General features: G+C 44.6%; 1 protein-coding gene across 1 annotated transcript; it reads right to left on the bottom strand.

Annotated features, from left to right (window-relative positions):
• Positions 1-12597: 12597 nt before the first annotated feature.
• LOC109764290 (UDP-glucosyltransferase UGT13248) lies at positions 12598-14516 on the bottom strand. The gene is made up of 2 exons (XM_020323133.4): positions 13707-14516; positions 12598-13438 (listed from the first exon to the last, which is right to left on the bottom strand). Exons 1-2 carry the CDS (start codon positions 14400-14402, stop codon positions 12701-12703), a joined length of 1434 nt encoding a protein of 477 aa, XP_020178722.1. The 5' UTR covers positions 14403-14516; the 3' UTR covers positions 12598-12700.
• Between the last annotated feature and the right edge of the window lie 240 nt (positions 14517-14756).

Genomic DNA, 14756 nt, shown 5'->3' on the forward strand with positions numbered 1-14756 from the left:
ATAATGGCCTCTGCGTACATTTCTTTCTCAGTTTGAAATTTCTAGATCAATTGATGACAATTTGATCTGATGTTTCACAACTCTTGAGCACCAGGGTTTATGTACAAAATTTTCAATCCCCAACCCATCCACCCCGGACACGAACTTTGGATTGCATCACGTAGATGTACAAAATCCAGTTCCTAGCGCCTGCCCCAAGCGCCTATGATTGTGATTTTTTTTCCAGGATCCTAATAAGCGCCTAAATAAGCCGGCTGCATTGTACGTGCCCAACGTCGAAGTATTTCCGCTATAGTAGGTAACTGCCAATTACTCCCCGCATCTCTCCCCCTACGGTACGCTCTAAAACCATCGCCGCCGCTCACACGCCCGCCTCCCTGCCGCCGGATATGAAATCCACTCGTGGAGGTCGATTGGCCGTCGTGACAGAGCGGGGCCATGGACGTGGGGGGCCTGTCATGGACGCCGTCGTGACAGATCGTGGACTTGCGGAGCTAACCACCGGCGTCGTCCTCCATCGCATGGATCAGGATCCCCACGAGAAAGCTTTGGACTACTCGGTGTCCGACCCAGAGAAGCATCGTGTCAACGAGGTGCAGTACTCCGTCGTCGATCACAAGCAGCAGCACATGCACGACATGGACTGGAATTCCGTTACGGTAATTTTAATTTTTTAACCCTAGACCTGTCTTCAAGTTTAAGGTTAGAGGTTAATCATTAAACCATCAATACATTGTTGAATTTGCATAATGGAATCTAGCTCTAAATATAATGTTGATCATCAGTACGTAATGATCATTATTTACTCAATCAATCTTTGAGAAATTAATGGTTCATCCACTCCACAATTTAGTGTGGTTTGGTTTTATGCTAAAATTCAGACATCATAAAGGTTGTGCATGTTTATTGACAATTTTTTTAAAAGTACATCATATGATTTATGCTTTCATATGGATTTGATATAGCTTGTTTCTCCTTAATTTTCAAAGTTAATAAATATTTACTTTAAAAATAATTTATAGGCACTACAGTATGAAACTTAGGGAATATTAGGTACTCTAAACAATGGTGCAGCTTATATCATACATAATTTAAACTTGCAGCCTTATTCTCATGATTATGCGGACAATTCCGAAGGAGAGATGGATGCACACACTCAGAAAACCCTTGAAGAATTGCAGAATGGACAGTGCAACGTGCTTAAGCGTATGGCATATCGTTGCGCGTTCTGTGGCAAATATCTGGACCCGGCTTTCGTTAGTATTCTTGAGCACGCCGAAGGAGTTGCCAAAGGATAACAAATGAAGCATGGTGTGAAGGCGAAACACAAGGCGCTAGCCCAATATCTCAGGAATTTGTCGGACAAAGAGAAGGTCCGAAGAAGGCGTTATGAGAACCAGCATGCCAAAGAATAGATGAATAAACGAAACCCTGAAGAAGTTCTGGTTGGCATAAGTAGTCATTTGCGGTTTGTTTTTTTAAATACCAATGAATATTTTAATTATCATAGTTTTTGCAAAATGTTACATTTAGTAAATTTAATCATAAAAATGCATACAATTCAATTATTGATTTTTTCAAATATTTGTAACCTTGCATCTAATAGTTTACCATTTTATTGGTTAACCATTATTTTCATATATATATATATATATATATATATATATATATATATATATATATATATATACTGTGGAGTGCTTAAAGTTATTCAAGATCAATTGGTGTACTGAAAGACTCATCCACATGCAATATGAACAGCAGTGTATTTTTAGGGTTTCTTCAAAAGAACACCTGTGGTCATGCTGATCTTTTCTGTTTGGCCAGAATTGGTAAAGCTGCCAAATCTGCATCTGATCCGGCCCAACACTTTGTTCCTTTTGTGGGCCTACACAAGTGGGAGGCAGAGAGAAAAGCGAGCGATGGCCCCAACCCCACCCCCATTCCCAATCCCACCACACTTCGTTCTTTGCAGAGACAGAGAGGCGACACGGAGGGCGACGGCTAGGGTTTGCCAAGACGTCACCTTGGCCGCCCCCGTCGTCGTCAAATCGGCCGGATCCGCGAGGCCACCCACTCCCCCCTGCTCGGACCATGATTCTCCACTGCTTCGTCGACAGCAAGGTCCGACAATGGCACCTCTTCTCCCCAATCCTGGTCACGCCGCCCGAAGCTCCGGTGGTGCCAGCTTCGAAGAAGTCTACTCCAGCCCCATCTGGTACCACTTCGCAGGTAAGATTGATCTTCCCTGCCCTTCGAATGTCGATCTTACCTTAATTTTGCGATCTAGCAGCACCGCCCAAGTTAAAATCTGACACTTCATTGTGTGCATGTTTCGGGTATTCGCAGATTTACTGTCAACTAGTAGGTCATATTGCAACAAGTAATTTTACAGCAAGATAATCTGATAATGTACTGCGTAATCATGGTTTTACTTGTTCGTATGGGTAGTAATGGGTAAACACTTTCGTGCAAGTAATAGAAAAAGGTGGGTGTTGGCTAGCATACCTTGCTCGTCGACATAGCCTTCACTATGCTATCATCTTGCTTGACAGATGCTATCAAGTACTTTTTCCCCCTGGAAAATGGCCCCCCACTGCTAGATATAGAAAAAGTATATTCACAGGAGCATACACATGTTTTGGTTTGTGGGGATAGTTTGAAGACTGTGTATATGTATTTGCTGATGCTTAGTTATTAAAAACTAAAAAGGCGAGCACAGAAGTAGTCCATGAGGAAATTTGTAATGATGGAATGAGGATCAGTTATAGTTTCATGTATTACTCGATGGTAGTATGATGATTAGTGCATATTTTGAAGGATTTGTCAAGTATAGACTGCTCTTGATTGGTGCATGTTTTTGATGATATGTGCACACATGTAATATTTTTGGTTGGTGCATATTTCTGCTGATTGTTGTTACTGCTTACTTGAATGATGTCAGCCTATCTCCAAGATATGGTATGGGCTTGTTGGGGTCAATGAAAATTTCCTGTGAGCTAGTAGTACACATTGCAACAAATTCCTCACTGTTGGATTTTCTGCCATTATACTTCATAATCATGATTTTACTTGTTGGTATGGGTAGTAATGAGTAAATAAATAGCAAGTATACAAAAGGGTGACTATTGGTCAGCATACCTTGCTCGTTCTCATAGCCTTCACTATGTTGTCATCTTGCTTGAGAGATTCTATCATGTCCTTATTCTCACTGGAAATTGGAAAATTAACCTCCATAGCTACCTCTAAAAATGTTATGTACAGCAGCAAATGCATTATTTGTTTTGTTGGGACAATTTAAAGATTTTATATTTATTACCTGATGGTACCACACAACAGCCCATCAGGAAATTTGCAGTGATCAAAGGCAGATCAGTTATAGTTTCACGTATTGCTCGATGAGAGCAGTCAATCATGGTTCATTTTTACATGGCTACTAATTGGTTGGTTACCAAGTTTTCTTGTCCAGCTCACAAAATTGTAACCTTGAAATATCCTAATTGGTTATGTCTGCCCAATGATTATGAGTCTAACCACTAGTCTTGACTAGTCGTGCGAATAGTTGTCGACTAGCTTTTTCGTGTAGATGTTTATACATGAACTACGTACTTAGCAAGAAGTATGCGAAAAGATTATTCACATTGTATATGGTGCTAACAAGTCCTAATGGAAGACTGATTTCATATATCAATAACTAACATTTGTTCATTGCAATGCATGCAACAGGTTTGAATGGCAAGGGAAACCATCCTCATCAGCAACGAAGAGAGTGATCACCGGACCACCTCAGATGATGCTTCACATGGCACTTCACGTGGGAGTGACGGCTATAGCGGTGATGACGACACCTCTAGCGACTATGACACTGATGATAGTTCTGATGGAGATGGAGATGTGGACCACGATCCTATCTTGGCACTACGGGGTAAAGTTCTATTTGGCTGGTCAAATATTAAATGAACCGTGAAATATCGAAAGTTGATGTTTGAGTGACACTTGATTACCACACATTACTCTGTTTGGGTTCTAGATGACCTTCCAAATCAACATTGACTCAACTAGAGCTTACATAGAGCAGTCTTTAGTTGTTAGTTTAAATAAATCAAATATTCAATTTGCCCATGTTTCTACGAGATATTGCTGGGTGGATGTGATTGGGTTATCTATGTCCTTCATTTCTTGATCATTGGAGTAGGCATTGATCATTAACCCAGTGCCGATGTTCTAGATCTTACGTATGAAATTATTTACTACTCTGTCATCTTAAATTTTTTTGATACAGGTCCGGGATACCATGTGAGAAAAGGAACTTTCGAGGATCGCATCTGCTACGGCAACCATGTATCGCTAAACGAGGATCGGTGGGACTGTCTCAAATCCATAGTAAAGCAGTGCCAACCTCCCATACCATACTATGTCAGCACCGTCACTCGCTCGGCAGTCATCACAGGGAAGAGCAAGATGGTAAACACTTGGACTTTTCTTTTTGCAAATCATACTTCACTAGTGAAAATGCCATCATGTAGAGACAGAGAGGAGGACGGGCGTGGTTGTGCAAATCATACTTACTTTTTTGTGTGCAAATCATGCTTCATTTTTTATGTAACATTACTTATTTTCCTGTGCAATCAGTGCTTCTCAAAGGATTACAGTCAGGCCTACCTCAAAGATTATCTGCGAAAGCCCAAGGTTGTGCGTGTCACCAACGAACATTTTGAAGGTAATAAAAAGGTCTTGTTCAAGATGGGCAAGAAGGACGGGCGTGCGATCATGACGAAGAACTGGAGAGAAGACGTTGAGGGCGCCAGAATGAAAGAAGATCAAATGGCTATCTTCAGGTTCATGGAAAGGAGTGGAGGTGGGCTTAGGGTGAACATGGTTAGTGGCATGAGGATTCGTTGACCCATGGCAGTAGTTTGACACTAGTTTTATAATCTGTATGTACTAGCCAGTAACTGCAAGTTGGTAGTATCAGCTTTTGGGTCCAGTAAGTGCAACTTAGTAGTAATTGGTACTTGGTAGTAACTGGTACTTTGGTGGTATAACTTTTGGGTCCGACTGGATATGAAGATCGTCCAGTAAGTGGAACTTGGCAGTAACTTGGTGGTAGTATGAACCCTATGTGGCGTAATATACTTGCTATGCAAGTCTATATATATAACGCACCCTGGTACCCTCCTTGATATAATTACCTTTATGGACTGCAATTATATTTTCTTTTTTTTGCCACGGTGATGCTAGTATTTTTAGAATCAAATCTAACCGGGTTTCAAATGGATTATACACTACTTTCATTTTTGAACGAGGTTTTTGTGTTGGCTAGTACGAGTTATTTTGAAAATGCGGTTTGTATGTGTGTCGCACAAAAAAATGCAATGCAAAACAAAAACTTGCGGGTCGAAATGCAATGCAAAAAAATGATGTTTCTGTTACTTTCAAGATGGCATGCTATTTTCAAAATGCTGTTTTTTTTTATTTGAAAAACAGTATATACTAAAAAACATGCTATCTATTAAAAAGCATAATTTAAAAAAAATGATGTTTTCAAAATCAGCACACTGCTTTCAAAACAGCATATTTTAAAAAGCATGTAATTTTTGAAATCAGTTTAAAAACAGCGTATATTTTTAGAATGAGGCTGTTATTTTAAAATCAGCATGCTATTTTTAAAAACAACATATTCAAAAGAACATGATTTTTTTTAAATCAGTATGTTATTTTTGAAATCAGCATGCTATTTTAAAAGTAGCATATTAAAAAGAGCATTATATTTTTAAAATAAGCATGCTATTTTTAAAATTAGCATGATATTTTTAAAACAGCATGCTATTTTAAAAGTAGCATATTGAAAAGAGCATTATATTTTTAAAAGTAGGATGCTATTTTTAAAATTAGCATGATATTTTTGAAATCAGCATGTTATGTTAAAAGTAGCATATTGAAAAGAGCATTATAATTTTAAAAGTAGCATGCTATTTTTAAAATCAGCATGCTATTTTTAAATCAGGATATTCATTCTATTTTATTTTCAATTTAACATGCTTTTTTCAAATGAGCATGCTTTTTTTTTAATATTAGTATGCTTATTTTCTATTTGAAAATAAACGATTTTCAATGTTATTTGAAAACGAGGTTTCTATTAACGTTCTATTTTCTTTTATATATATATATATATATATAAATTTTCAGTTTCTATTTTATATTTCAAGTATGAAATTTGACTACACTTTGAACAAATTTCAGCAATATATTATGTAAAAAATGAAAAAAATATAGAAAACCAACTTCACTAAAAATGCATTGTTTCATCGATGTTGATAAATCATAACTAGCCTACCATGTCGACCCGTCCATAATAAAATGAGGGTGTACCAATCAAACGAGGAATTCAGAAAAATAGTGGCAGTCCATCAAATAGGTCCAATACATCAGAAACAAGGTGGATCACGGCATGGAAAACTATCTACTTTAGTTTGTTCTCAATTTTTCGACCTCAGAAATCGTTTTGTTTTCTCTGCTTGACCCTGTGCATCTAAACATCCTGTCTCGACTTCACTTTAGCTTTCCTGCATGAAACAACGTTTGTTAATAGGATAACAAAGAAGATTTGAGTATGTACAGTACACTATAACAGAAAAAACACTAACTTCACTGATTTTCTCTTCATAGCTACAGAAGCTAACTTGACAGCTCTTATTTGCTCAGCCCGTGGTACATTCCTAGCAGGCCTTTCTGTCTTCATCACCCCTTTGGCCTGTTCATTACCGCCCTTACTAGAGTCTTTTCTTGGAAAAGTTAAGAAACGTCAACACAGTACTAGCAAATATCCGACTTCTAGAGCGGACATGTAAGTACAGACACTAACTTCACTGGTTTTCCTCTCGCACCCTTGTCATCGTTCTTTTTCTTCCTCCCAGCATTGACATTTGGAGCGCCCTTGCGTTTCCTGCAAAAAATGAAATAGATGAATCTGCAGCCAGCATTCGAAAACATGTTTAAGTACGCACAATTGTGCTAATGCCCACTTATTTGGTTTTGCGTAATCCTCTTCTGCAACCTCCAATGGTCTCTTTCTAGCCCTCCTCAGCCTACCATCTTCTGCATCTGAATCTTCCTCTTCTTCCTCATCTGAATCTCCTTCTTCTGCATCTGAATCTCCCTCTTCTTATACATCTGAATCTTCCTCTTCTTGTGTACCTGAATCTTCCTCTTCTTCTGTACCTGAATCTTCCTCTTCTTCTGTACCTGAATCTTCCTCTTCTTCTGTATCTGCCTCTGTCTCTTCTTCTGTATCTGCCTCTGTCTCTTCTTCTGTATCTGACTCTGTCTCTTCTTTTTGCTTCTTCCTCCTTGTGCTATTTGATTTCCCCAATTTTTTTCCTGCGTAATTGAAGAAAAACATGTGAACACTCTCCGGGAGAACATATTAACATTGTAAGCATGTATGGAAATGAACAATGAGATTAACATGTGCACTAACTTCGTTGCTTTTTTTGAATCTTCCTCTTCTTCTATATCTGAATCTGTGTCTTCTTCTGTCTCTGAGTATTTCTCTTTTCGCTTCTTCCTCCTTGTGACCTTTGATTTCCCCGATTTGTTCCTGAGTAAATTGAAGGAAAAGAGAGAACATATTAACATTGTAAGCATGTATGGAAATGAACAATGAGATAAACATGTGCACTAACTTCGTTGCTTTTTTCCCTCTTATCCGCTCGCGCCTGGATTTAATCCTCTTGTTCGATTCTTCGGTAGTTGGTCTCCCATTTGGAACTATTTTGATTGGATTTTCTACGTCATCAGTGCAGCATTCGCGAGCAGCAGAGAAGTATGCCGGCAAAGGAACAAACGATTTATGGCCTTCATCCAAATCAGTTTTTTCTCCATCAACCAATATACTCCGGAGGAGCTCCATCACCTGTTCTGACTGTGAATCGCTAGCTGCGGCTGTGAATAAAGCGTCACTAGCCATGTTGCGTAGTTGATGATACTTATTCATGTGATCAGACCATACATGAGTATTCGCAGTCCTCGAAGAAGGGAACGCTGGCTTGGCATGCATTGTCCATCTTTTCTTGACATTTTTTTGGAAATGTGCGTACACCAAGATGATCCAGAACGCAGAATATATGTGCGCGTGGGTAATCCTGACTTTCCAACTTTTTACATTTACAAGCTGCATCATCCAGTCTTGCTCCCGTAAACAGACAAGTCACGTGATATATAAAATCCATAGGCTTAGCATCCACGCCTTGTGCATCCAACTCCTCAATGTCCTTACCTTCCAAGTGATTGGGATGCTTAGCATCAAGGTTTTTGGCATGCAAGTCCACACCATCCTTGCCTTCCAAGTCACTGGGATCCTCAGCATCCAAGTTTTTTGCATGCAAGTCCTCAGCATCCTTACCTTCCAAGTCATTGGGATCCTCAGCATCCAAGTTTTTTGCATGCAAGTCCTCAGCATCCTTACCTTCCAAGTCATTGGGATTCTCAGCATCCAATTTTTTTGCATGCAAGTCCTCAGCATACTTACCTTCCTTACCTTGCAATTCTCTAGCATCCCTGCCATATGGGACTTTATCATATGGGGCTTTGGGCAAAACTCCAAACACGACCAAACCATCACACGCTACCCGGTCTGTGACCTGCCAATTTGTTCCTTCTACAATCTGACGCTTTACCCGTGGAAACATCACAGTTGTATAAATATAAGAGGCAACAATCTCCAGAGGGTGTGCATTCAGCTTAGTGAAGGGTATCGTATGTGTCGCTACTGCGTCTAATGCTGCTTCATTCTTATGCATTATGGATACACAGTGCTCAACATGCTGCAACAAATCAACAAGCTGCATCTTCCTGTTCCGGTGCACATGAAGCCTTGAGTTGAGAGACTCACTCCTCTGATTACTCATCATGCCTAGGAAATATCTACCCTTTGTGTACACATCCCATTTGTGTCGCAGCTCGTACATCCTGTTAACCCATGACGACCTCTTGCCTGTTGGTTTTATTTTGAACCGAACCTTATAAGCCTCCCATCTTTTGTTAAACTCATCAACATCCCAACGATGGTAAATGAATTCCCTAAATTCCTCAAGATTTTTCTCGCGGAGGTGCATCACCATATTCTCCTCGATATGCCACGTGCACAAACGATGATCTGTTCCGGTCCAGACAGTAGCTATTGCTTTAGCCATTGCACCGTCCCCATCGGTGATTGCTGAAATTGGTGTCGTCTGGGACATTGCCTCCAAAAATACATGAAGAAGCCACTGGTATGATGCAACTGTCTCGTCTGACACTAGACCGACCCCAAACAAAACTGTGATGCGGTGATGGTTCAGACCAACAACTGGAACAAACGGAAGCCTGTACTTGTTAGACCAACAACTAGAACAAACGGAAGCTTGTCGGGACCTCCGGCATTCTTCTCCATTACATTCATAATCTGATGTGTTCGAAGTCCACCGACAGCATACTCGATGACATCGGCCTTTTGTGCATCAGTCATTCTACGATGAGCCGATAAGTAGGGAGTCAGATCAGCAGGGACAAACAGATGGTTATGCTTGTCCACAAAATTCTTAACGAACCAGAGGCCACTGCTATCTTGTAGCTCAACCTGAAAAAGAGCGGGACACCCACACCGAGAAAGACCCCTCGGTGTTCTTTTCCTTTCAGCTCTGGTAAAGTGCTTAAGGGCCCGCCATCCTTGTTTGCAGCACTTGTATGTCCTTCTGTATGCATTTTGTTTCGGACCCGGACCCCTGTACTTCAGATCATCCTTTCTAACACCAAACCCTTTTTTTCTCGCATAGCCTACGTAGAACATGTAGGCTTCTTCCTCAGTCCTGAAAGTCTTCTTCACAATCTCTAAGTATTCCGTACACTCATTCAGGTCTGAACCAGCCATGCCTTTATTATCAATTCCTTTACCTTGCATGTGTACATCATCCATGTCTATGCCATCCTTGCCTGCATCCTCATTATCCTTATCATCCATGCCTTCGCCTTCGTTGCCTCTATGACCCATGTCCTTGTCATCCGTGCCTGTATCACCCAAGTTTTTGCCATCGTTGCCTTTATCATCCATGTCGTTATGCTGCCAGCGAAAGCAGATAGTCAATGTTACGGATGGATAGCATACGTTACCGAAATTAAGCACTAACTCAGTCCTTCAAAATCTGTAAGTAAATATGCCCTGACTAAATCCAGAAAATTTTAATTGATTGTAGTAGCTGTAACGGATGATCTCCTAACTAAATCCAAAGTCCACGAGTCCTTCAAATGCCCTGATAGATCCACCCTGATAGATCAATTATCTCCAAACTCCATTCAAAATTATCTCCTAACTAAGTCCAAATTATCTCCTAACTAAATCCAAAAATATCTCCTAACTAAATCCAAATTATCTCCTAACTAAATCCAAAATAAGTCCAAACTCCATAAAAATTAATTATCTCCAAACTAAATCCAAAATATCTCGAAACTCAATTCAAATGTATCTCCTAAGTCCTAACTAAATCCAAAATAACTTTCTTTGAATCCAAATCTGCTGACAACTTTCTCATGCCACAAAACCCTAACTAGGTCCTTCAATATGTCCTAGCTACATCCGACTTACACTTCCTTTCAATCGTAATCTCGTTAGAACTTTCTGAAAACATAAACCCTAAACCTCACATGACATATCCTAAACCCTAACAAAATCCGATCGAAATCTCGTCACAACTTTCTGAAACGATAAACCCTAAACCTCACATGACATATCCTAAACCCGAATCAAATCCGACCCCTATTGGTACTATATGCACAAGTGACCAGAAAAGATTTGAGAGGGCTAGGCACTTACAGCGAAGATCCGGCGTGAAACAGTTGATGCACGTCGATGAGGATGATGTGGCCTCTTGGGTCGGGGAAGGTGGCGTCCGCTTGGGGAAGGAGTGGATTAGCGGCTCGTCGGAAGATATGGCGTCGCGACCCGACTGGGGTGACTTGCGATGGAGGGAGTGAGGGGGAGTAGGAGCAGGAGGGGTAGACACGGCGAGTGCGATCGGCGCCGATCGAGGGCGCCGGGGGCGATCTGCGGCGATCGAGGGCGCCGGAGGCGATCGGCGGCGATCGAGGGGGCCCGAGGTTAGGGCTCGAGAGGAGGAGAGAGGACGAACCGCTCGAACCGAAATTCAAAAGAGTACGCACGATGATTGGACCTCTAGAATGAAGTGCTTTATTAATGCAATTGATTTAATTGAAAACTTTAGGACGAGGATACCCCTGGATCTAATTGGGCCGATTAAAGTTTAAAATAAATTTAGGTCGAAAATACCCTTGGGCTCAAAAAGACCCAGTTATTCTCATCCGTTAGATCGCCCATATAATACATGTGCTCTGATGTATTATAATGCACCGTAAAATTTCCCTTGGATTCACATCGAAGCTCATAGTTTCCGCCAAGGATTTGGGGAGATAGTGCCCATACACTTTTCGACATGGCATAGTCGAGTAGCGCATGCCTCCATGAATCGGCCGCACCAAAAAGAGCGCACACCAGAGTAACCCCATATTTCTGTGATGCAGGAGTTCAAAAGTCAGGATGAACTCCCTTGCTAGGCGCAATAGGAAAACACGTTTTTTGGAGGCGTTAAACAAAAGGGAAAATGAGGAATAAATGGGACAGGCAGAGTGGAGTGGGAGTGGGAGTGGAGTGGAGTGGGACAGGCGCACACCAGAGTGGAGTGGGACACGTTTTTTGGCGAAATAGTCTATGACCATTAACCAGTGCTTAAGGCGCGGAATAGGATCGCGGGCCGGTTTGTGGGAAGAAGTATACATGGGTTTTTTTTCCTTTCCGAAAAAGGCACAACCGTGTCTCTTGCGAAAGTATAACCGTGCCTTTTGCGGAAGTAAAATCATGCCTCTCACGAAAGAAAACACGGTAAACGCGGGGTTTTTTTTCGAGAGGCACGCCCACGAAAGCACAACCGTGCCTCTCGCGGAAGGAAACAAAAACAAAATCAGAAAACACGTTTTTTTCCGTTTTCGAGAGGCACGTCCGTGCCTCTCGTGAAAGTACAACCATGCCTCTCGCGGAAGCAAAACCGTGCATCTTGCGGAAGAAAAAACACGTTATTTTTTCATTTCCGAGAGGTCGTGAAAAAAAAAACGTTTTTTTTTCTGTTTCCGAGAGGCATGGCTGTGCCTCTTGTGAATTTCTTTTTTCGAATTTTTTCCTGCCCGCAAGTGATCGTTGCGAGGCTTCCGAACGAGCGCTCGTCAACTAGTTGCTCTCCCGAAGGAACGGTGCACTGGTTGTGGGCCTGTGGCAAAGAACCAGCATATAAATCTGTCCAGCCCAAAGTAAACAATTTCGGTCCATAACATGGTATGAGTTCCTGTGTCAGGCCAGTGTTTCAGGTAGGGCAGTTTATGCAGCCCATCTCAGCCGTTCCTGCTCCCCTGTCGCCCGCGTAATTCCTCACTTCCTCCTCTAGTCCATTACTCCATTATCGTTTGGCGATCATCCAATATTCCTCGTCCCTTTCGCCGGAGAGAAGAGAAGAACAGACTTCCAAAAATGCTCCAGCCAAACGAAACAGCAGCGGAGCAAACATATCATCAACCATTTATTTCATCATCATCAAATGAGTGCTCACGCAACGCGCAAAGCTCTGCACAATAGCGCACACGGTTCATTCCCTGTCCATCACTTGGAGCTGGATCCATACTTGGCGACGAACTCGGCGATGTTCCGGTCGGAGCTGCCGCCCTCCCCGCTGGCCGCCCGGGCCTTCTCCGCCCACGCAGCGGCGTTCCTCCTGTACTCGCCGCTCCGCTCGCCGGCCATCACCGCCTCGATCCCGCCCGCCACCTCCCCCCTCCGCGCGAGCCCGTCCGCGGCGGCGGGCCGCACGCGCGCGCCCGCCCGCCACACGGCCTCCACGTACTTGGCGTTCATCTGCTGGTCCGTCCACTGCGGCAGCGCCACCATCGGCACGCCGGCCACCAGCGCCTCCGACGTCGAGTTCCAGCCGCAGTGCGTCAGGAAGCACCCCACGGCCGGGTGCGCCAGCACCTCCAGCTGCGGGCACCACGACACCACCATCCCGCCGCGCGCCGCGACGGCGTCGCCGTAGCCGGCGGGCAGCTTGTGGCTCTCCGACTCGCGCACGGCCCAGAGGAACGGGCGGCCGGCGTCCAGGAGGCCGTGCGCCACCTCGCGCATCTCCGCCGGGTCCAGGTTGGACAGGCTGCCGAAGGAGGCGAACACCACGGAGCGCGCCGGGTGGGCCGACAGCCAGGACACGCACGTCGCGGCCGTGAGCTCGAAGAGGTGGAAGCCGTACTTGGTGTCCGACGGCATGCGGTCGTCGGCCACGTAGGACGCCGGCACCGTCGGCCCGATCGTCTTGGCGCGCCACGCCGACGCCATGTACGCCGCCTCCTGCACACGCAGTCAGTTCCCCGTTACTGTCAGCGCTCCTCTCCTCGGCAGAAAATTATTCGAATGAATTCGAATTTAGTACTGCTCGCTGACCTTCGAGCATCCAGATAAGATAGCAACTATTTTCATATTAAAACAGGACGAATGTGTTGAGTGTTGCGTTCTACTTCTATCGGAAAGAATGTTTGAGTGGAACAGTGGAAGATTTGTTTCAGGCGATCGAAGCTTTTGTTGCATCAGGTAGAGACTGATGGAGTTGAGAGCTCACCTCGGGCTCGAGCTCGTAGAAAGAGTTGACGAGCACGTCGTCGGCCAGGTCCAGCCCCTTGAACTGGCTCATCACCATCTCGAAGTAGCCCGGGTAGGGGCCGGGCCCGACCTTGAGGAACCACGGCAGGCCCTCGGGCTCGAGCGCCGGCAGCCCGGGCAGACCGGTGACGGTGGATCCAGCCTCCACCGGCACGCCGACCCGCTCGCACCACACGTGGCCGTACACCACGTTGACGGCGCACGGCTGCGTGAAGAAGGCCACGGCGGCGGCGCCGTGCCGCTGCGCCACGCCGCGCGCCCACGGCAGGAACGCGTCGTAGACCATCGCCCGGACGGGGCGCCCCTCCGCGGCCTCGGCGTCTAGGAGCTCGCCCAGCGTCTCCGACCCCGCGGACTCGAGGAGCGCCAGGTAGGCCGTGACGTCGTTGCACTCGCCGAACCCGCCCGCGTCGCAGCCGTCGGATACGGCGGCGAGGCGGACGTCCCCCACCGCGGCGGCGTCGGGCTTGCAGGTGGCGAGGATGTAGCGGGAGACGGCGAGCGTGGGGCGCAGGCCGTGGTGCGCGAGGCGCTTGGCGAACTGCAGCATGGGGTGGACGTGGCCCTGGCTCGGGTACGGCAGCAGCAGCACGTGGCCCGCGCTGGCGTCGGCGCCGGCGACGACTTCTTGCGTGTCCTTGCCGTGAGAAGCCATGACTAAGCTAGCTGCGCGTTGCACGGAGCTGTCTGTACCTTATCGGAGGCTCAGAGCACAGGAGGAGCTAATGTACTATGGTATATGTATATGTATCGATTCTGGTATATAAATGGCACGTCGCGGGAGGAAGCAAATGTGCTGTCGTATGTAGCGTACCAAACTGTGGTTGCACAGTTAGAAAGACAATGGTATTTCTTGTCCTTCAATGTTCGTGTCCTAAACTTGACATTGGTGTCCTTTGTATTTATTTTAGACTTCCGGCTATGTTTGTTGAGTGGGAGCAGACGTTTTCATTGACTATCATGCGTCTACGATGACTTTGTAATATCTCAAGATGCTATGCTGACTCAG

Source organism: Aegilops tauschii, chromosome 5 (genome assembly GCF_002575655.3).
Source record: "Aegilops tauschii subsp. strangulata cultivar AL8/78 chromosome 5, Aet v6.0, whole genome shotgun sequence".
Taxonomy (NCBI): Eukaryota; Viridiplantae; Streptophyta; class Magnoliopsida; order Poales; family Poaceae; genus Aegilops; species Aegilops tauschii.

Coding starts and splice junctions, on each gene's coding strand:
- LOC109764290 (XM_020323133.4), bottom strand. CDS start 14,402: ATGGCTTCTCACGGCAAGGACACGCAAGAAGTCGTCGCCGGCGCCGAC. Junction 13,439..13,706: donor TCTACGAGCTCGAGCCCGAG/GTGAGCTCTCAA, acceptor CTGCGTGTGCAG/GAGGCGGCGTACATGGCGTC.